At 43.2% G+C, this 20,717-nt stretch overlaps 1 protein-coding gene across 1 annotated transcript in view; it reads right to left on the reverse strand.

The window, feature by feature from the left end:
* Window positions 1-18,535, reverse strand: part of med12 (mediator complex subunit 12) — a 51,993-nt gene extending 33,458 nt beyond the window's left edge. The window contains exons 1-16 of the mRNA XM_045207413.1: window positions 18,399-18,535; window positions 17,232-17,336; window positions 16,931-17,122; window positions 16,393-16,552; window positions 16,000-16,175; window positions 11,610-11,720; window positions 10,498-10,770; window positions 8,403-8,549; window positions 7,953-8,052; window positions 7,544-7,680; window positions 5,664-5,795; window positions 5,062-5,188; window positions 3,408-3,637; window positions 3,236-3,295; window positions 1,075-1,248; window positions 464-608 (exon numbers count right to left, since the gene is read on the reverse strand). Of these exons, the coding sequence (XP_045063348.1) occupies window positions 464-608; window positions 1,075-1,248; window positions 3,236-3,295; window positions 3,408-3,637; window positions 5,062-5,188; window positions 5,664-5,795; window positions 7,544-7,680; window positions 7,953-8,052; window positions 8,403-8,549; window positions 10,498-10,770; window positions 11,610-11,720; window positions 16,000-16,175; window positions 16,393-16,552; window positions 16,931-17,122; window positions 17,232-17,336; window positions 18,399-18,500 (2,371 nt within the window). The 5' untranslated portion in view covers window positions 18,501-18,535. The remainder of the gene's footprint in view (window positions 1-463; window positions 609-1,074; window positions 1,249-3,235; window positions 3,296-3,407; window positions 3,638-5,061; window positions 5,189-5,663; window positions 5,796-7,543; window positions 7,681-7,952; window positions 8,053-8,402; window positions 8,550-10,497; window positions 10,771-11,609; window positions 11,721-15,999; window positions 16,176-16,392; window positions 16,553-16,930; window positions 17,123-17,231; window positions 17,337-18,398) is intronic.
* Window positions 18,536-20,717: the final 2,182 nt, after the last annotated feature.

Consider the following 20,717-nt stretch of genomic DNA (forward strand, 5'->3'; position numbering starts at 1 on the left):
TAAATAAATAAAAATAAATAATAAATAATTGGTCATTTAGCAGACGCTCTTATCCAGAGCGACTTACAGGAGCAATTAGGGTTAAGTGCCTTGCTCAAGGGCACATTGACAGATTTTTCACCTAGTGGGCTCGGGGATTAGAACCAGCGACCTTTCGGTTACTGGCACAACGCTCTTACCCACTAAGCTACCTGCCTCCTGATAGACGGGACACATCTGCTGAGAGTTGTGGGAATATACAACCTTGCTCAATAAATCTACGGTTGACATCACGACTTGCACTCAAATTCATGTCAAAGTCTCGAGTTCCCAGTCTTTCTTATCTCTCTACGAGAAAAATTGTAAAAGCAACGGCAGATAAAAACACAAACAGGCCATATTGCTCCAGGGAAAACAGAAGGCCCATAGATAAGGTCATTAAAAACCAGTGTCAAATAAGAAATGGAAGCAGTACTATTCTTACCTGTCTCTGCTGTGCTTTTGCGGTTGAGCACCTTCAAGATGTCTTTCGTGATTTTCTTGATGGCGTGCCTCGCTTCATCTCGCTGCTTGCCCACGCCGTAGAGCACCACCAGGCGCTGGTTGCACTCATGACTGGCACTCTCCTCCTGGGGACGACGACAACGTTAGTTAATGCATGCACTGTGTATTATGTAGTGGCATTTCACATAGCCTGAGATCTGAAGACTTATGTTGGCACTTATAGCTAATGCCTAGGCTTTAGTTTAGAGGGCTAACTGTGTCAAGGAGTGAGTCAATTTGTGCATAGGCTATGTAGTGGAGGTTGGGTACAAAGCAACGCCAGAAACCTGAAAACGTGTGTTAGCTCCCAGAGTTAATGCAAGTAAAGGCTTTAGCTTGAAGGGCTAACATGGCCTTGAGTTAGACCAACAACATGTGCCAATGTAGCAGAGGTAGTTCATTAAGCTTTGCTGGGGTGAAACTATAAAGCTCCCAGAGCCTGGACTTCTCCTCAGAGGGCTATCATGGTCTACATTTGCACTGATGACCCAGTTTGAATTCCATGTGTGTGTTAGAGCTGAGCTAGCCAAAGCCTCTCTCAGGGCTGCTTACCTGGGGGATGGGGAAGTGGGTAGCGTATTGGATGTGGCGGGGCTGCTCGTACACCAATGGGAAGACAGGATCCAGGGCCTTGTCTTTGCAGGCGCCCTTCCCTTCCTGTTCCGGGGCAGGCTTCTCGGGGGAGGGGCTGCCCTTCGACTCACAGTGCATTGGGGGAGAAAACATCTACAAAACAAGAGACAGCATGGAAAGGTTATCCAGAGGTCAATGGGACAGTCCGATGGAGCACAGGTATGAATACTATATAAACTCAGCAAAAAAAGATACGTCCCTTTTTCAGAACCCTGTCTTTCAAAGATCATTAGTAAAAATCCAAATAACTTCACAGATCTTCATTGTAAAGGGTTTAAACACTGTTTCCCATGCTTGTTCAATGAACCATAAACAATTACTCATGTTCAATTAACCATAAACAATTAATGAACATGCACCTGTGGAACGGTCGTTAAGACACTAACAGCTTACAGACGGTAGGCAATTAAGGTCACAGTTATGAAAACTTAGGACACTAAAGAGGCCTTTCTACTGACTCTGAAAAACACCAAAAGAAAGATGCCCAGGGTCCCTGCGTGAACGTGCCTTAGGCATGCTGCAAGGAGGCATGAGGACTGCAGATGTGGCCAGTGCAATAAATTGCAATGTCCATACTGTGAGACGCCTAAGACAGCGCTACAGGGAGACAGGACGGACAGCGGATCATCCTCGCAGTGGCAGACCACGTGTAACTACACCTGCACAGGATTGGTACATCCGAACATCACAGGTACAGGATGGCAACAACAACTGCCCGAGTTACACCAGGAACGCACAATCCATCCATCAGTCCTCCCGAGTGGCGCAGTGGTCTAAGGCACTGCATCGCAGTGCTAGCTGTGCCACTAGAGATCCTGGTTCGAATCCAGGCTCTGTCGTAGCCGGCCGTGACTGGGAGACCCATGGGGCGGCGCACAATTGGCCCAGCGTCGTCCAGGGTAGGGGAGGGAATGGCCGGCAGGGATGTAGCTCAGTTGGTAGAGCATGGCGTTTGCAACGCCAGGGTTGTGGGTTCGATTCCCACGGGGGGCCAGTATGAAAAAAATTAAAATAATGTATGCACTCACTAACTGTAAGTCGCTCTGGATAAGAGCGTATGCTAAATGACTAAAAATGTAAATGCTCAGACTGTCCGCAATAGGCTGAGAGAGGCTGGACTGAGGGATTGTAGGCCTGTTGTAAGGCAGGTCCTCACCACAACCGGCAACAACGTCGCCTATGGGCACAAACCCACCGTCGCTGGACCAGACAGGACTGGCAAAAAGTGCTCTTCAATGACGAGTCACGGTTTTGTCTCACCAGGGGTGATGGTCGGATTCGTGTTTATCGCCGAAGGAATGAGCGTTACACCGAGGCCTGTACTCTGGAGCGGGATCGAGGTGGAGGGTCCGTCATGGTCTGGGGCGGTGTGTCACAGCATCATCGGATTGAGCATGTTGTCATTGCAGGCAATCTCAACGCTGTGCGTTAAAGGGAAGACATCCTCCTCCCTCATGTGGTACCCTTCCTGCAGGCTCATCCTGACATGACCCTCCAGCCTGACAATGCCACCAGCCATACTGCTCGTTGGGTGCGTGATTTCCTGCAAGACAGGAATGACATTGTTCTGCCATGGCCAGCGAAGAGCCCAGATCTCAATCCCATTGAGCACGTCTGGGACCTGTTGGATCGGAGGGTGAGGGCTAGGGCCATTCCCCCAGAAATGTCTAGGAACTTGCAGGTGCCTTGATGGAAGAGTGGGGTAACATCTCACAGCAAGAACTGGCAAATCTGGTGCAGTCCCTGAGGAGGAGATGCACTGCAGTACTTAATGCAGCTGGTGGCCACACCAGATACTGACTTACTTTTGATTTTGCCCCCCCTTTGTTCAGGGACACATTATTCAATTTCTGTTAGTCACATGTCTATGGAACCTGTTCAGTTTATGTCTCAGTTGCTGAATCTTATGTTCATACAAATATTTACACATGTTAAGCTTGCTGAAAATAAACGCAGTTGACAGTGAGAGGACGTTTCTTTTTTTTGCTGAGTTTAGTTGTGCCAGGGAGAATATTCACTTGTACACACTAGCTGCCCATTTCTACTGGTATGATCCAAGACATGATGCATATACACTTACCTCATCGAAATTAGCGCTCGAGTTGTGATCGATCTCCATTGACTCGGAGAGACCAGTGTCCTGTATAAAGAAAAGAAAATACATGTTTCAGTCCCAAATCAATTCAAAAGCAGTGAGTAACTACCGATGATTCATCATGCACACTAAAAACAGCTGCCAACACATATCATGCCTCGTTCTTGACGCTGCTGCCTGCCTCCTGCTCCTTGCGCTCCGATTCGTCCAAAGGCTCATCACTAGGGGAACGGGGGCGGGGCAGGTGGGAGTCAGAGGCCAGGTCACCGCGGGAGATGAGCGTGCACATGTAGATGTTGTGAGAGAAGACATCGTGTCGGATGAGCTCGCAGAAAAGCAGCACCAGGTTAGAGAACTCCACACGCTCGCTCTCGTTGCCCGCCTCCGCTGAGAAGGAGGGACAGAAGGGGATAGTTTGTCACTATACACTCCAGCATTAGCAGCAGTAAGAGACCGTTCCTAACCTTTATAATATAATATGAAATTTAGCAGACACGTTTATCCAAACCGACTAACAGTAGTGCACGCATACATTATCGTATTGGGTGGCCAAAGCGGGAATCGAACGCATCATCCTGACATTGCAAGCGCCATGCTCTGATAACTGAGCCACACATGACCCTGTGTGCCATTCTAACCCAACACTAATGTTGCAAAATTTGGTTAACTTTCAAAAAACTCCCGGTGGAGAATTCCTGGATTTTCTGCTTATTCTATCCAGGGTCCAAGAATCTTCCAACATGGATTTCTAGAAAACCAATACCCTTTTGCGACTACGGTGCCGACCTGAACCATACTGTGCTGTTGTGGATGTTTTTTTTCCACCATTGTCCTTTTCAGCACTATGGTGGATGTGTAACAAGGCCCGCGCAGTACAGCACGGCTCAAGTCCCAAACACATAGCAGTGCATAACAACTCAACCGCTTGGCAGACTAAATCCAAAAGAGCGCTGGAATCAGGAGCAATACCAAGAGATGCAGAGAGCCTAGCTAGCTCATAAATGGCACCCAATATTCCCTATATAGTGCACAACTTTTGACCAGGACCCATAGAGCTGTGGTCAAGTGCCCTATTGGCCCTGGTCAAAAGTAGCGCATTATATAAGGTGTTAATTGTGTGGATACTCCTCTAAGAAAACCAATGGTCCAAACCTCATGTCGCAATCATAATCCGTTCAAAAGTTATTTGAGTTTTTACCCTTGTAAAATGGCCAGAATTAGGGTGACAAAATCAAATGGAGGCAAGAGAAAATAAAGTGGTCATAAATCAGGAAAACAACATTGCGTCAACTGGGCTGGATGCTGTGGAAGGATCGAGGCTAACTAACAGGCTTACTGTGGAACTCATCTTTCTTCTCCCATCCGGAGGACATAAAACAATATAGAGGAATTATATAGAGGAATTTCATATTCTAGTATACGCTTTTCATATGAATGACTTCAAAGATTTCTCTGAAAAACATTTGCGTAATGTCAACGGAGCACTGAGCGTACCGCTTGCTTTTTTATTTTCAAAGCCTTTTACATTCAATTCAGTTTGTGTCATGTTAATTAGGCTTTTTGCGACTGGCGGAAACAACTTTGCAGACAAACACCACAACATGTAAAATCCTCAAAAGTCGCTGCGAGAAAGCGCACCGCTCTGTCAATAGAGCTCACTGCTTATTTTCAGATGTATTAGGTTACGAAATCTGGGCAGAGTGGGTGGACACTTTACAGTATAGGGAATAGGGTGTGATTTGGGACATAGCCGCAGACAACCCAAATAAGGGAATATAATTGACTAGTAGTGAAGTGAAGGGTAGACTCACTGAGCATGGGGGCCTGGGTGTCCAGGAACTGTAGGAGCACATCCTGAAACACAGGCAGGGTGGCCGCCGAGAGAGAGCCCGATGACACCGATCCTTTCTCATCCACCACCTCCGACTCGCCGCACCTCTGAACACAGACAATCACATGCATAGCCTGAGAACCACTGCCATTGAGCAAATATACCTTACACCTGTGATAAGAATGGTATAACATTTGAGCAATCGTTTCTTCGGTTTTACATCTACTGTATACACAAGTTTGCCGGGAATAGAATTTAATTAAATGGATTGAGACAGCATTGCAAACAACAATAGCCTTGAGGAAATACAAAAACCTATACCTCACATCTTCTAAAATAGTTTAGAATCTTGTTATTAAAGGCTGTGGCCATCTTCATCCTTTATTTACACAGGTGAAATCTCGAGATTAAAATCTCTTTTGCAAGAGAGACCTGTTTTCATGAGGCAAGAAGTATCGTTGAGAATACTCGGGAACAGCCGTGGCCGAGTGACTCAAGGCCATGTGTCACTGTGGGGCAGTCACGGTGCTGTAGTCATGATGCGGAAATGTGTATGTGCAAGTGTGCAGCCCTCCCTCTCACCTCGGCTTCGATCTCCGCCTGTCTCTTCTCCAGCAGCTTGGCCACCACCATGGCTCTGTGGCGGCCAGACCTCTTGCAGCACACCGCCCACTCACACAGCAGGGTCACCACGGCGTCATCATCAGGGGACATCTACACAGAGAGAAACATGTCAGGGAGAAGACCATACAGCACGGAAGCCTGTGTCTGGGGCCATCTATGTAGTGTTTCTAGAAGAATACAATAGAATAGAATACAGTTAATTGTCTCCAGAAGAAGAAATTATATGTGTTCTACTCTAATGATTAGGGCCAGATGGTGTTAGTTGGCCTCTTGCTCACACTTGACATTTTGCCTTTTCATCTGTGATTGAAAACCATTAAAAAGGTCCAATGCAGCCATTTTTATCACAATATCAAATCATTTCTGGGTAACAATTAAGTACCTTACTGTGATTGTTTCAAATTTAAATGGTCAAAAAGAAACAAAAATAACTTCATAGCAATGGGACATTTCTCAAACACAAATTTCGCTAGACTGTCTGGGAGCGGTCTGAGTGGGGAGGGGAAAACTGAAAATTAGCTGTTACTGACAGAGGTTTGGAACTTTTTTTCTTATTGGTCTATTAACTAAATGTGATGTCACCATGAGTGGCCAAAACTCCATCCCACCACAACAGGCTGACATTTCAGGCAGTCTTTTCAAACAGCTCTTACACTAAAAGGGTATTATCATAATTTTCACAGAATTATTCCAACCTCAATGTGGATGGATATATACAGTGCCTTCGGAAAGTATTCAGACCCCATGACTTTTTCCACAGCCTTATTCTAAAATTGATTAAATTGTTTTTGATCGGGTTCAAGTCCGGGCTCTGGCTGGGCCACTCAAGGACATTTAGAGACTTGTCCCGAAGCCGTTGTCTTGGCTGTGTGCTTAGGGTCGTTATCCTGATGGAAGGTGAACCTTCGCCCCAGTCTGAGGTCCTGAGCGCTCTGGAGCAGGTTTTCATCAAGGATCTCTCTGTACTTTGCTCTGTTCATCTTTGCCTCGATCCTGACTAGTCTCCCAGTCCCTGCCGCTGAAAAACATCCCCACAGCATGATGCTGCCACCACCATGCTTCACTGTAGAGATGGTGCCAGGTTTCCTCCAGACGTGACGCTAGGCATTCAGGCCAAATAGATTAATATTGGTTTCATTAGACCAGAGAATCTTGTTTCTCATGATCTGAGAGTCCTTTAGGTGCCTTTTGGCAAACTCCAAGCGGGCTGTCATGTGCCTTTTACTGAGGAGTGGCTTCCGTCTGGCCACTCTACCATAAAGGCCTGATTGGTGGAGTGCTGCAGAGATGGTTGTCCTTCTGGAAGGTTCTCCCATCTTCACAGAGGAACTGTGGAGCGCTGTCAGAGTGACCATCGGGTTCTTGGTCACCTCCCTGACCAAGGCCCTCCTCCCCCGATTGCTCAGTTTGGCCGGGCGGCTAGTTCTAGGAAGTCTTGGTGGTTCCAAACTTCTTCCATTTGGACTCCAATCAAGTTGTAGAAACAACAACAAAGGATGATCGATGGAAACAGGATGCAACTGAGCTGAATTTCAAGTCTCATAGCAAAGGGTCTGAATACTTACATAATTAAAGGTATTTATGTTTGTTTTGTTTTGTTTGTCGTTATGGGGTATTGTATGTAGATTGATGAGGGGAAAAAATTATTTAATCAATTTTAGAATAAGGCTGTAACGTAACAAAATGTGGAAAAAGTCAAGGGGTCTGAATACTTTCCGAATGCACTGTATATAAAAACACGGGGGGAAAAAACACACACATTTTTAACTGCACTGGGCCTTTAAAGTCTTCAGACTTTACATATGCAAAAGTTGTCATGTAAGAGAAAACATCTTTACCTCGTGGCCGTCTTTGCTCTGGCCCGAACCGAAGATGCGGTTGTAAAGGGAATCCAGGGAGTTGCTGAAGTCTGACTTCTCAAAGCTGTGGTTGTCTAGAACCTCCAGGGTGTGTAGGACCCTTCCAATGGTGAAGCCTGGCGAAAACAAGTAAATCAAAGTAATACACAAAATGTACCTAATTTCCTTTTTCCTTATACACCTAGGGCCGGTTTCCAGGACAAAGATTAAGCCTAGTGCTGGACTATAAAACATGCTCAGTGGAGAATCTCTGTCGAAATAGATCATTGGTCCAGGACTAGTCTTACTCTTTGTCTGGGAAACCGGCCCATAGAGTCATTGTCTGGATGCAATGTTATGTCATTTTATAGGTGTCTATGATCTAATCATGAAGGAGCAGTTTCCTTACCAGCAGTTGTCTCCTGACATTTATCAAAGGACCAGCGGAACTCCACAGCCTGCCCTCTGTCCTTGACCTGCTCCTCTATTTCTCTGACCTTTGCACGGACCTGAGGGAAAAGCACAGATAAGACTGAGATAAGCAGACGGGACGACTGAGAAGACAAAGTCAATAGCCATGCATTGATGTCAACCTCTCAGCGTGTGGAGGGCATTCAATCAACCAACTGACAAATGCATTAGTCGTAATCCAAACCCCAAATGCATTAGTTGTAATCCAAACCCCAAATGCATTAGTCGTAATCCAAACCACAAATGCATTAGTCGTAATCCAAACCACAAATGCATTAGTCATAATTCAAACACTAAACAATATAAACTCAATGCCAAAGGTACAGTGGCATGGAATATCTCCCTAGGTGGGAAGAAACCTTGACAGGAACCAGACTCTGGGCCTTACCTGCTGTGTAAAGGTGCTGTTGCCCCCTGGCATGGGCAGGTTGGAGGGGGAGATGGGCAGTAGGTCCAGCGGGGAACCCGTCTTGTTACGGCTGTCTGTCAGAGAGTAGTGCCACACCAGGGCACTGGGACAGCACAGCACGATACTCTGACAAAACCAAGACCAGGAGAAGAAGAATTTAGGGATGCGATTGACAATATTGGAAATCAGGAAAAATGAAGTCTACAATAGATTTTTAAATCAGGAACAATACCAACACTGATGATGTAACCAGAGCTAGTTTACCAACATAGCCATGTACTTACTATACTAGCCTCATGGCTTAACAGTAATATTAATAGTAGTGTAATAGTACTTACTATACTAGCCTCATGGCTTAACAGTAATATTAATAGTAGTGTAATAGTACTTACTATACTAGCCTCATGGCTTAACAGTAATATTAATAGTAGTGTAATAGTACTTACTATACTAGCCTTATGGCTTAACAGTAATATTAATAGTAGTGTAATAGTACTTACTATACTAGCCTTATGGCTTAACAGTAATATTAATAGTAGTGTAATAGTACTTACTATACTAGCCTCATGGCTTAACAGTAATATTAATAGTAGTGTAATAGTACTTACTATACTAGCCTCATGGCATAACAGTAATATTAATAGTAGTGTAATAGTACTTACTATACTAGCCTTATGGCTTAACAGTAATATTAATAGTAGTGTAATAGTACTTACTATACTAGCCTCATGGCTTAACAGTAATATTAATAGTAGTGTAATAGTACTTACTATACTAGCCTCATGGCTTAACAGTAATATTAATAGTAGTGTAATAGTACTTACTATACTAGCCTTATGGCTTAACAGTAATATTAATAGTAGTGTAATAGTACTTACTATACTAGCCTTATGGCTTAACAGTAATATTAATAGTAGTGTAATAGTACTTACTATACTAGCCTCATGGCTTAACAGTAATATTAATAGTAGTGTAATAGTACTTACTATACTAGCCTCATGGCATAACAGTAATATTAATAGTAGTGTAATAGTACTTACTATACTAGCCTTATGGCTTAACAGTAATATTAATAGTAGTGTAATAGTACTTACTATACTAGCCTCATGGCTTAACAGTAATATTAATAGTAGTGTAATAGTACTTACTATACTAGCCTCATGGCTTAACAGTAATATTAATAGTAGTGTAATAGTACTTACTATACTAGCCTTATGGCTTAACAGTAATATTAATAGTAGTGTAATAGTACTTACTATACTAGCCTTATGGCTTAACAGTAATATTAATAGTAGTGTAATAGTACTTACTATACTAGCCTTATGGCTTAACAGTAATATTAATAGTAGTGTAATAGTACTTACTATACTAGCCTTATGGCTTAACAGTAATATTAATAGTAGTGTAATAGTACTTACTATACTAGCCTCATGGCATAACAGTAATATTAATAGTAGTGTAATAGTACTTACTATACTAGCCTTATGGCTTAACAGTAATATTAATAGTAGTGTAATAGTACTTACTATACTAGCCTCATGGCTTAACAGTAATATTAATAGTAGTGTAATAGTACTTACTATACTAGCCTCATGGCTTAACAGTAATATTAATAGTAGTGTAATAGTACTTACTATACTAGCCTCATGGCATAACAGTAATATTAATAGTAGTGTAATAGTACTTACTATACTAGCCTCATGGCTTAACAGTAATATTAATAGTAGTGTAATAGTACTTACTATACTAGCCTTATGGCTTAACAGTAATATTAATAGTAGTGTAATAGTACTTACTATACTAGCCTCATGGCTTAACAGTAATATTAATAGTAGTGTAATAGTACTTACTATACTAGCCTCATGGCATAACAGTAATATTAATAGTAGTGTAATAGTACTTACTATACTAGCCTCATGGCATAACAGTAATATTAATAGTAGTGTAATAGTACTTACTATACTAGCCTCATGGCATAACAGTAATATTAATAGTAGTGTAAAAGTACTGCAGTAGCAGTATTAGACAATCTATTCAGTTCAGTGGAAAGGCTATTCAGTGTGTGTGTGTGTACCTGTAGCATGCAGCTGAGCCCAAACACCAAGGGCCTGTGTTGAGGGCAGATGTAGAAGTCTGTGAAGGGGGTCTGGGGTTGGTTGCCCCCCGTGGGCTGGGAGGTGGGTGTGGGGGGCAGGGCATTCCCCGGCTGCGCCAGGATGCTGTGGGCCGGGTGCCCCCCGGCACCAGGTCCCAGGCTCCCGTCGCTTAGCAGTAGGTTGAGGCGTCGCGTGCAGAAGTAGGCCAGTCTCCTGGACAGGTAGGCCGACTGCACAAACTCCCCTGAGTACTGATGGAGGGGACACGACTCACAATGTCAGTTCAAACTCTTCAGAGCTGACATGTGATCACAGCAATGGAATACAGGGAAAAACAGAGGAGAGGGTAGCTAGGTCAGCCTCAATGACGTACAGTTGGGGGTATTCAAAAGTTAACATTTACTGCAGCTCAGGTAAAAACATTTGCTTTGAAGTGGATTAAACGGCACCTCCAAGGGCATATGTCAGAAATGTTTTTTGTTAGATAGGTTATTGTTAGATGATTGCTACTGAACTTGGTGCTTGCCACCACCCTGCGAGAGTTTTTCACATTAACAATGTACCATTGCTGCACCAAAGGTAATTTGAAAAAGTAGTTTTTAATGTCCCCAACTGTATAATTAGAGGATGTCAGAAAACCTGGACTTTTCCTGATTCATGAAGATAAACTACATCTCTGTCTCCTCAAGTTACTTCTTCCACATGAAATATGTGGTTTGCTACTGGAAGGAGAATGAAATCCATCACTGCATTAGGAGAAAGATAGCCTAGCGGTTAGAGCATTGGGCCAGTAACTGAAATGTTGCTAGTTCGCATCCCAGAGCTGACAAGGTGAAAGGTATGCCGATGTGCCCTTGAACAAGGTACCTAATCCTAATTGCTCCAGGGTCGCCATTGATAATGGCAGACCATGGCTGTAACCCCACTCTCCGAGGGTCTCAGGGAGAGTGGGATATGCAAAAAAACACATTTCCAATTCACACAAGCATATTAATACACACTTGTACATGTGTGAAATAGGACAATTTTAAGCACCCACCAAATGATTATTAAGATGATGGGTGCTAAAGGGATGGTATATAGGCATTACCTGTAGCAGGAGGGGCAGCAGCAGCTTCAGAAGCTCATCCTCTCCAGGTCGGACTTTCTCGAAGCATTCCAACACCCACGTCAGGAACTCGTGTCTGTCTAGCATGCCATCCTGGACACAAGCAAACAACCGTTTGTTATTGCTTGTTCTTCTACAGCATGAAGTATTTAGGGTAAGTTAAAGTGATGCTTCAGAACTTTGTATAATTTCAGCCAGTCGTTTTTAAAGTGGTGATCACGAGCCAAAACGGGTCCCCGTTTTTTGTGAAGGACGGCGCCGAGGAAAATGGCAGCCGTTTTACAGCCCTCTAACCAAATTGTACAATTATGTGTGTTTTTTCGCGTTATTTGTAATTTATTCTGTACATAATGTTTCTGCCACCGTAGCTTCTGGATATCAGGACAGCGATTACTCACCTCGTATTGGACTAAGATTTTTTCTTCAATGAGTCGGTTGCGAAGGATATCCTACAGACACCCGACAAGGCCCAAATCCCCGTCATTCACATGAGAAAGAGACGGTGATATCGTGGACGTAGGTCGGGGTGCCTTTTAAGGATCCGACGGCGAGCGAGTAAACTGCCTCTTCCATCAATCCTATTAGCCAATCTTCAATCATTTGAAAATAAATTAGACGACCTAAGATCAAGGTTATCCTACCAACGGGACATTAAAAACTGTAATATCTTATGTTTCACCGAGTCGTGGCTGAACAACGACATGGATAACATACAGCTGGCGGGATATACGCTACATTGGCAGGATAGAACAGCTGACTCAGGTAAGACAAGGGGTGGCGGTCTGTGTATATTTGTAAACAACAGCTGGAGCATAAAATCTAATACTAAAGAAGTCTCGAGGTTTTGCTCACCTGAGGTAGAGTATCTCATGATAAGCTGTAGACCACACTATTTACCAAGATAATTTTCTATATTTTTCATAGCTGTCTATTTACCACCACAAACCGATGCAGGCACTAAGATTGCACTCAATGAGCTGTATAAGGCCATAAGTAAACAGGAAAACGCTCATCCAGAGGCAGCGCTCCTAGTGGCCGGGGACTTTAATGCAGGGAAATTTAAATCCGTTCTACCTAATTTCTACCAGCATGTTAAATGTGCAACCACAGGGAAAGAAACTCTAGACCAACTATACTCCACACACACACAGACGTGTACAAAGCTCTCCCTCGCCCTCCATTTGGCAAATCTGACCATAACTCTATCCTCCTGATTCCTGCTTATAAGCAAAAACTAAAGCAGGACGCACCAGTGACTCGGTTAATAAGGAAGTGGTCAGACGCAGATGCTAATCTACAGGACTGTTTTGCTAGCACAGACTAGAATATGTTCCGGGATTCTTCCGATAGCATTGAGGAGTACACCACATCAGTCACTGGCTTCATCAATAAGTGCATCGATGACGTCGTCCCCAAAGCGACCGTACGCACATACCCCAACCAGAAGCCATGGATTACAGGCAACATCCGCACTGAGCTAAAGGGTAAAGCTGCCGCGTTCAAGGAGCGGGACTCTAATCCAGACGCTTATAAGAAATCCTGCTATGCCCTCCGACGAACCATCAAACAGGCAAAGAGTCAATACAGGACTAAGATTGAATCGTACTACACCGGCTCTGACGCTCGTCGGATGTGGCAGGGCTTGAAAACTATTACAGACCACAAAGGGAAGCACAGCCGCGAGCTGCCCAGTGACATAAGCCTACCAGACAAGCTAAATCACTTCTATGCTCACTTCGAGGTAAGCAACACTGAAGCATGCATGAGAGCATCAGCTGTTCCGGATGACTATGTGATCAAGCTCTCTGTAGCCGATGTGAGTAAGACTTTTAAGCAGGTCAACATTCACAAGGCCGCAGGGCCAGACGGATTACCAGGACGTGTAATCCGAGCATGCGCTGACCAACTGGCAAGTGTCTTCACTGACATTTTCAACATGTCCCTGACTGAGTCTGTAATACCAACATGTTTCAAGCAGACCACCATAGTCCCTGTGCCCAAGAACACTAAGAAAACCTGCCTAAATGACTACCGACCCGTAGCACTCATGTCTGTAGCCATTAAGTGCTTTGAAAGGCTGGTCATGGCTCACATCAACAGCATTATCCCAGAAACCCTAGACCCACTCCAATTTGCATACCGCCCCAACAGATCCATAGATGATGCACTCCACACTGCCCTTTCCCACCTGGACAAGAGGAAAACCTACGTGAGAATGCTATTCATTGACTACAGCTCAGCGTTCAACACCATAGTGCCCTCAAAGCTCATCACGAAGCTAAGGACCCTGGGACTAAACACCTCCCTCTGTAACTGGATCCTGGACTTCCTGACGGGCAGCCCCCAGGTGGTAAGGGTAGGTAACAACACATCTGCCACGCTGATCCTCAACACGGGGGCCCCTCTGGGGTGCGTGCTCAGTCCCCTCCTGTACGCCCTGTTCACCCATGACTGCATGGCCAGGCACGACTCCAACACCATCATTAAGTTTGCCGACTACACAAAAGTGGTAGGTCTGATCACTGACAATGATGAGACAGCCAATAGGGAGGAGGTCAGACACCTGGCCGTGTGGTGCCAGGATAACAACCTCTCCCTCAATGTGATTAAGACAAAGGAGATGATTGTGGACTACAGGAAAAAAAAGAGGACTGAGCACGCCCCCATTCTCATCGATGGGGCTGTAATGGAACAGGTTGAGACCTTCAAGTTCCTTGGTGTCCACATCACTAACAAACTATCATGGTCCAAACATACCAAGACAGTCGTGAAGAGAGCACGACAAAGCCTATTCCCCCTCAGGAGACTGAAAAGATTTGGCATGGGTCCTCAGATCCTCAAAAAGTTCTACAGCTGAACCATCGAGAGCATCCTGACTGGTTGCATCACCGCCTGGTATGGCAACTGCTCGGCCTCCGACTGCAAGGCACTACAGAGGGTGTTCTTTCTGCTACCGCACGGCAAGCGGTACCGGAGCGCCAAGTCTAGGTCCAAAAGGCTTCTTAACAGCCTCTATCCCCAAGCCATAAGACTCCTGAACAGTTAATCATGGCTACTCGGACTATTTGCATTGCCCCCCCACCCCACCACCCTCTTTTACGCTGCTGCTACTCTGTTTATTATTATTTATGCTTAGTCACTTTAACTCTACCCACATGTACATATTACCTTAATTACCTCCACTAACCGGTGCCCCCGCACATTGACTCTGTACCGATACCCCCTGTATATAACCTCCCTACTGTTCTTTTATTTTACGGCTGCTCTTTAATTATTTGCTATTTGTATTTTTTTCTTAAACTGCATTGTTGGTTAAGGGTTTGTAAGTAAGCATTTCACTGTATTGTCTACACCTGTTGTATTCGGCGCATGTGGCAAATAAAAATGTATTTGATTTGTATTTAGGGTAAGTTTAACTGATGCTTCACAACTTTGTATAATTTCAGCCAGTAGTTTTTAAAGTGGTGATCACAAGCCAAAACGGGTCCCCGTTTTTTGTGTACTACGTCATCCACTTCATATATGTTAAACCCTGCAAAAATTAATCAAATATTTGTTTAGCAATTCGTATGATATGTTACGAACCTAATTCGTACAATATGTTACGAATTTGTTGTGCTTAAGATCCCAGACTGCATCTTTAACCCTATGCAATTACTCCATTTCACTATTACTCAGTGTAAACAATGTGCTGTATGATGCGGGCGAACTAGAGATGTTCATCCAAAAAATGCCCAAACCGTTTCATCTTGCTTGTGATGCTACGATTCCATCTGGCCTTAGTCATAAAATACATATATTGTCTTATCGCTTACCTCATAGTTTAGTTTACCACAGAAATGGCTCACTCTCTAAATAGAAGCTAACTTGCTAGCTGTTTACTGCTTATTTTCCCCCTAATGAACCCGGCATGCAGCATGGTGTTTATGCGATGACATAATAGTGAAATAGGGTTATACTACCACGACAGCCATTGCAGACAGCTGTGTAATGACAAAAAGCAAACATTGAAGTCACAAAATTCTAACCAAGTAACAACTCAATCCATTTGAAACTGTTTAGTGAAAATATATCTATATATATCAAAAATAATATGCCATTTAGCAGACGCTTTTATCCAAAGCGACTTACAGTCATGTGAGCATAATTTTTTTGCATGGGGTTGCCCCGGGAATCGAACCCACAATCCTGGCGTTTCAAGCACCATGCTCTACCAACTGAAGCATATCTATTTTGCTTATCAAACGCATCAGACATTGGAGATACATAGGTCCCCTGTTGAGGCAGGCAGACATGGAGACAGACATGCAACCTGAGACAGGCAGGCAAACAGACAAAAAAAAAAGACAGACAGAGCAAAGGACCAACCGACCTGGAACATGAACATGGCCAGCTTCTCGTTGTACTCCCACTGCTTCATGGCCGTGTCCACCTCGGCCGGATTGGCCGGGAGAGGGGAGCCACAGCCCTGGCTGGGAGACTGGCGGTAGAACTCGGCCACCTTCTGCAACTGCTCCCACAGGTACTTAGTGATGATCTGAGTCCATTCTGCAGTGCAGACAGAAATAACATAGCATTAAGAGTTCAATTCATCCCAGTGGCATTTGCTCCTGTTAATGCAGCATGACTGAGAAAAATTCTAGAGATGTAGCAGCCTATCTTTTCTAAATGGCAGTGAACACACTCAGGATATTGGAATGTTTTAAACGATGTTGTTCAAGGGAGGATGGGTAGGCTATATATTTTTTAAGGAGTGCTTGATTACCTATGCAGGGGTCAATCACGTGCCGCTTCTTGACTTTTGTTTCTGTGATGGCGGCGTGATACGCACAGGTCATCTTGATCATCCATGCCGAACGCATCACAGGTACTGTGTACTTGGCCAAGTAGCCAAAAACCTCCTCTTTTTTACTAAAGATCGGCACCTGGTACACAAACCCCAAACAAAGCCAGTAAAGGAAGATTCTGCAGAGAAATAACATACTTTTTTTTAAATAATTGACAAGTGTCAGTCTTATAAATCTCAATTAAGTTACTTTGGATAATTTCAGGAAGATAGTGTATAAGTCTCCCAAGGCAGACATATTGCGGTTAAATTTGACTTGGTCACAGGAAGAGTAGGGCCACATTCAGCAGGCAAACATTCTGGAACTTTGCCGATAGAAATGTAATCAATAGAGCCAGCATGATTCCTTAGTCTACATGTCAGAGTCTTGTTTGTTCTACATACAGTAACATATTTCTATCACGGTGTGGTGCTCTGCTGAACGTGCCCCCAGGGGTGTTTTGGTACAAAGTCCTACCTTCTTGGCCAGCTGGGTGAGGGGTTTAGTGCCAGCCAAGTCTGTAAACCAGTTGTTGATAGAGCTCTGTGACCTGGCAGTAACGAGCCAGAAATTGTCCTTCTGGTTGACCTGTGGCTTCCGTTTGCCTGTGTCTGGAAAGGTGTTGTAGCGCAGCTTCTCTGCAATGATGCTGCTGAAGTTTGAACTAATCTGTTTGGGTAATAGGAAAGAATGCTATGAACAAGAGATCCTACAACATGCATGATTCACTACGTGTCTGATACAGATGACAAAGAAACAGTGATGAGTATTAGATCACCTTTGAGGGATTGAAGTTGACATTTTTAGCACTTCCATGTTCATCTCCAGACACTGCTGGTTGATTATTAAATCCTTGCTTCACATTCAACGCAGTCAATTCATCCTGGAACACAAATTATTTACATGAGTTCTCTGTTGTGAAATTCAGACCATGCAGTTGATGAAGTCACCCAATGAGCACATGTACAAGACACTGGACATCCCATTCTCCACCTCTGTTTACAAAACAAATGGTGATTATCTCAGTGGGGGCCTGCTTTGCCAATTAGTTAACTAGCTAGCTAGATAATCAAATTGAGTTTAGGTTGTTTGGCTATAAAAAAAAAAACTAAGTCTTAGGATCCCATTCCACATATGCCTGATATGTTAAGTGACATGTCATTGTAGCTAAATACATCATGACCGATAGTTCCCCACATCAATTTGGACAAAAATGGTCTCCTGACGCAGTAAACGAGATTTCCAGACAGTGCTAGCTAGCTAACGTGAGCTAAAATTAAATGGCTGCGTTATCTAGCTAATTAGTTAGTTAGCTATGGTATTGGTAGCTAAACTAGTAACGTTAGTTAGGACATTTGGCTAGCTAGAAATACATTGCACATGATAAAACCGTTAGTTAGACACACATAACACAACAACATGGTAACGTTAACGTTGACTGTTTGCCAATTTATGAAAATGACGACATTTAGCTAGCTATCCTACAGTAGCTAGTTGCTAATCACGCTAGCTAGCTGGCCAAGTATCTATCAAGCTGCTCCAAATGTATCCTAGTTGTGTTGTTCGTTAGTTAATGTTATTTGAAATGCAAACAATGGTTCGTGCAATATTTGTTAATTTGAAAGTTAGCCAAATTATCTTTGTCGTATCATTTACCTAGCTAGCGTTAACTAACTAAATTACTTGTTAACGTTAGCCCCATAGAAAGCTATCAAGATAGCTAGCTGGTTGGTGTTTTCAGTACGAGCAGGCAAGCTGACAAGCCAAGTAGCTGTTCATTGTTATTGCTAGAGAGACTGTTTTGGGCCTGATAGCCGTCTGGGGGGGATTAACGTTAGCTAACGTTAGCAACCATAGCGTAGCTAAGGGCTCCTTTCAAAATAGGCTCTTTGTGTCAATTTCTCTTTGCAACGTTGGTTTGAGAAACGATTGAAGTTTATCTGACCTCTTTTTGCTTTGGGTCTTGTGGATAAACGTCCGGAGGTCCGAGTCGTGGCCGCTTCAGGGGCCGGTGTTCGTAACTTAAGATCCCGAAAGCAGCCATCATCCAGCGGCATCACAGCCAAGGCTTTCCCCTTTCCGTTCGAGTCTTGGACGCCGGAAGGACGCCGATGCAGACCAACGCAGACAAGAAAACTCAAATATATCCCATAATACCCCACTGCATGTCATTTCATATTCTAGCTACAAAATAATAATATTATTTCTTATTTTTCCCAATTTTTTCTCATGCTATACGTTTATTTATAAACCGGTTAGTTTAGATCGTGGATGCTGATTGGCTGGAATATCATGTATAATGCATAGTATGGGATATTGCAACAAAATGTATGTCCACTAAGCAGTCTCTCTCATTATGTACATTGTCTCTGTCTGGGTGAAAATATAAATGGATTTGCTGAACAGAAAGTTGGATGAATATTATTTAGCCTAGCCCAGGCGTTCTCAAAGTGGGAGTCCGCGGTACTGTAGGGGGTATTTATTAATACTAACAAAAACATATTAAACACATTTTGGACAAGGGATACGTGGAATAAATTTAGAGGGAGTAATATAATACAACGCAATATTATTAATCTGCAATTTATGTTCTTAACCCAGGGCAACATGTGCTTGGGAGGCTCACAGGGATATTGATATCCACAGTACTCCACCAATTATACATTTTTCAACTCAATACTTCTTCTATTCCCCCAAAAGTTTTTTTTTTTTTAAACATAAATGCACTGTGATGTAAGCTTTCCAACAAAATGTGTAGAATTGTATGATATTAGCTTTAAAGCTGCAACAACAACAAAAAATATATGCCCATGACAAAATGTGTAGAATTGTAGGAAATTAGCTTGAAAACTGCTAAATGTTCTCTCTGATGCCAAGAGCTGGGCCTTTTAAAATGTTCCTTCCCAGGGCCCAAAGTCATGGTTAAACTCCTTGTATGCTATTTTTATCTCACTTGAGTTGTGTTCTGATTATGAGGCGGTTCCTGATGAATTTGCTATCGCAAAAGGGGTCCCCGGCTCCAAAAAGTTTGAGAACTCCTGGCCTAGCCTATGGAGATAATAATTTGTTCAGAAGCTGTCTCATCATATTCTCATCTCAGACACCCTGGACCCACTCCAATTTTCATACCGCCCAAAACCCCCCGACAGATGACGCAATCTCTATTGCACTCCACACTGCCCTTTCCCACCTGGACAAAAGGAACAATTATAAAACCCATCTACACTGAACAAAAATATAAATGCAACAAAGTTGTTTCATGAGCTGAAATAAAAGATCCCAGAAATGTTCCATATGCACAAAAAGCTTATTTCTTTCCAATTTTGTGCACAACTTTGTTTACATCCCTGTTAGTGAGCATTTCTCCTTTGCCAAGATAATCCATCCACCTGACAGGTGTGGCATATCAAGAAGCTGATTAAACAGCATGATCATTACACAGGTACACCTTGTACTGGGGACAATAAAAGGTCACTCTAAAACATGCAGTTGTCACACAACACAATGCCACAGATGTCTCAAGTTTTATGAACAGAGTGCCCCTTTGGTGACTGTGAGGTTATGGTATGGGCAGGCATAAGCTACGGACAACAAACCCAATTGCATTTTGTCTATGGTAATTTGAATGCACAAAAATACCGTGATGAGATCCTGAGGCCCATTGTGAGGCCCATTTTTAAGGTATTTGTGACCAACAGATGCATATCTATATTCCCAGTCATGTAAAATCCATAAATTAGGGCCTAATACATGTATTTCAAGTGACTGATTTCCTCATATGAATTGTAACTCAGTAAAATCAATAAAATTGTTGCATGTTGTGTTTATATTTTTGTTCAGTATAAATTAATGTGTATTCTTGACTTAAGAGAATAGTGCACACATCAGTCCAGGGACAGACTGACCATATAGCATTTTTGGCAAATGCCAGATGGGCTGGTCCATCTAATAGCCAAGTGCACCTGTCTAAATTGTGTGTGTGGGGTGTGTTTGTTGTCCTTATTTTAATACACATTTTAAGCCATTATTTGACTTATTACACTAATTCCTTATTTAGTTATAGCCATACAAAATCAACGTAGTTCCTCCTAATTAGAATGAATGGTGGCCATCTTGGAAATATGGTGCCTGTCTAGTCCCCTTCATCTCAAATCAAATACAATTTTATTGGTCGCATACACATATTTAACATTATTGCAGTAGTATCTAACAATTCACAACAATACACACAAATCTAAAAATAAAAGAATGGAATTAAGAAATA

This window comes from Coregonus clupeaformis, chromosome 3 (assembly GCF_020615455.1).
Source record: "Coregonus clupeaformis isolate EN_2021a chromosome 3, ASM2061545v1, whole genome shotgun sequence".
NCBI lineage: Eukaryota > Metazoa > Chordata > Actinopteri > Salmoniformes > Salmonidae > Coregonus > Coregonus clupeaformis.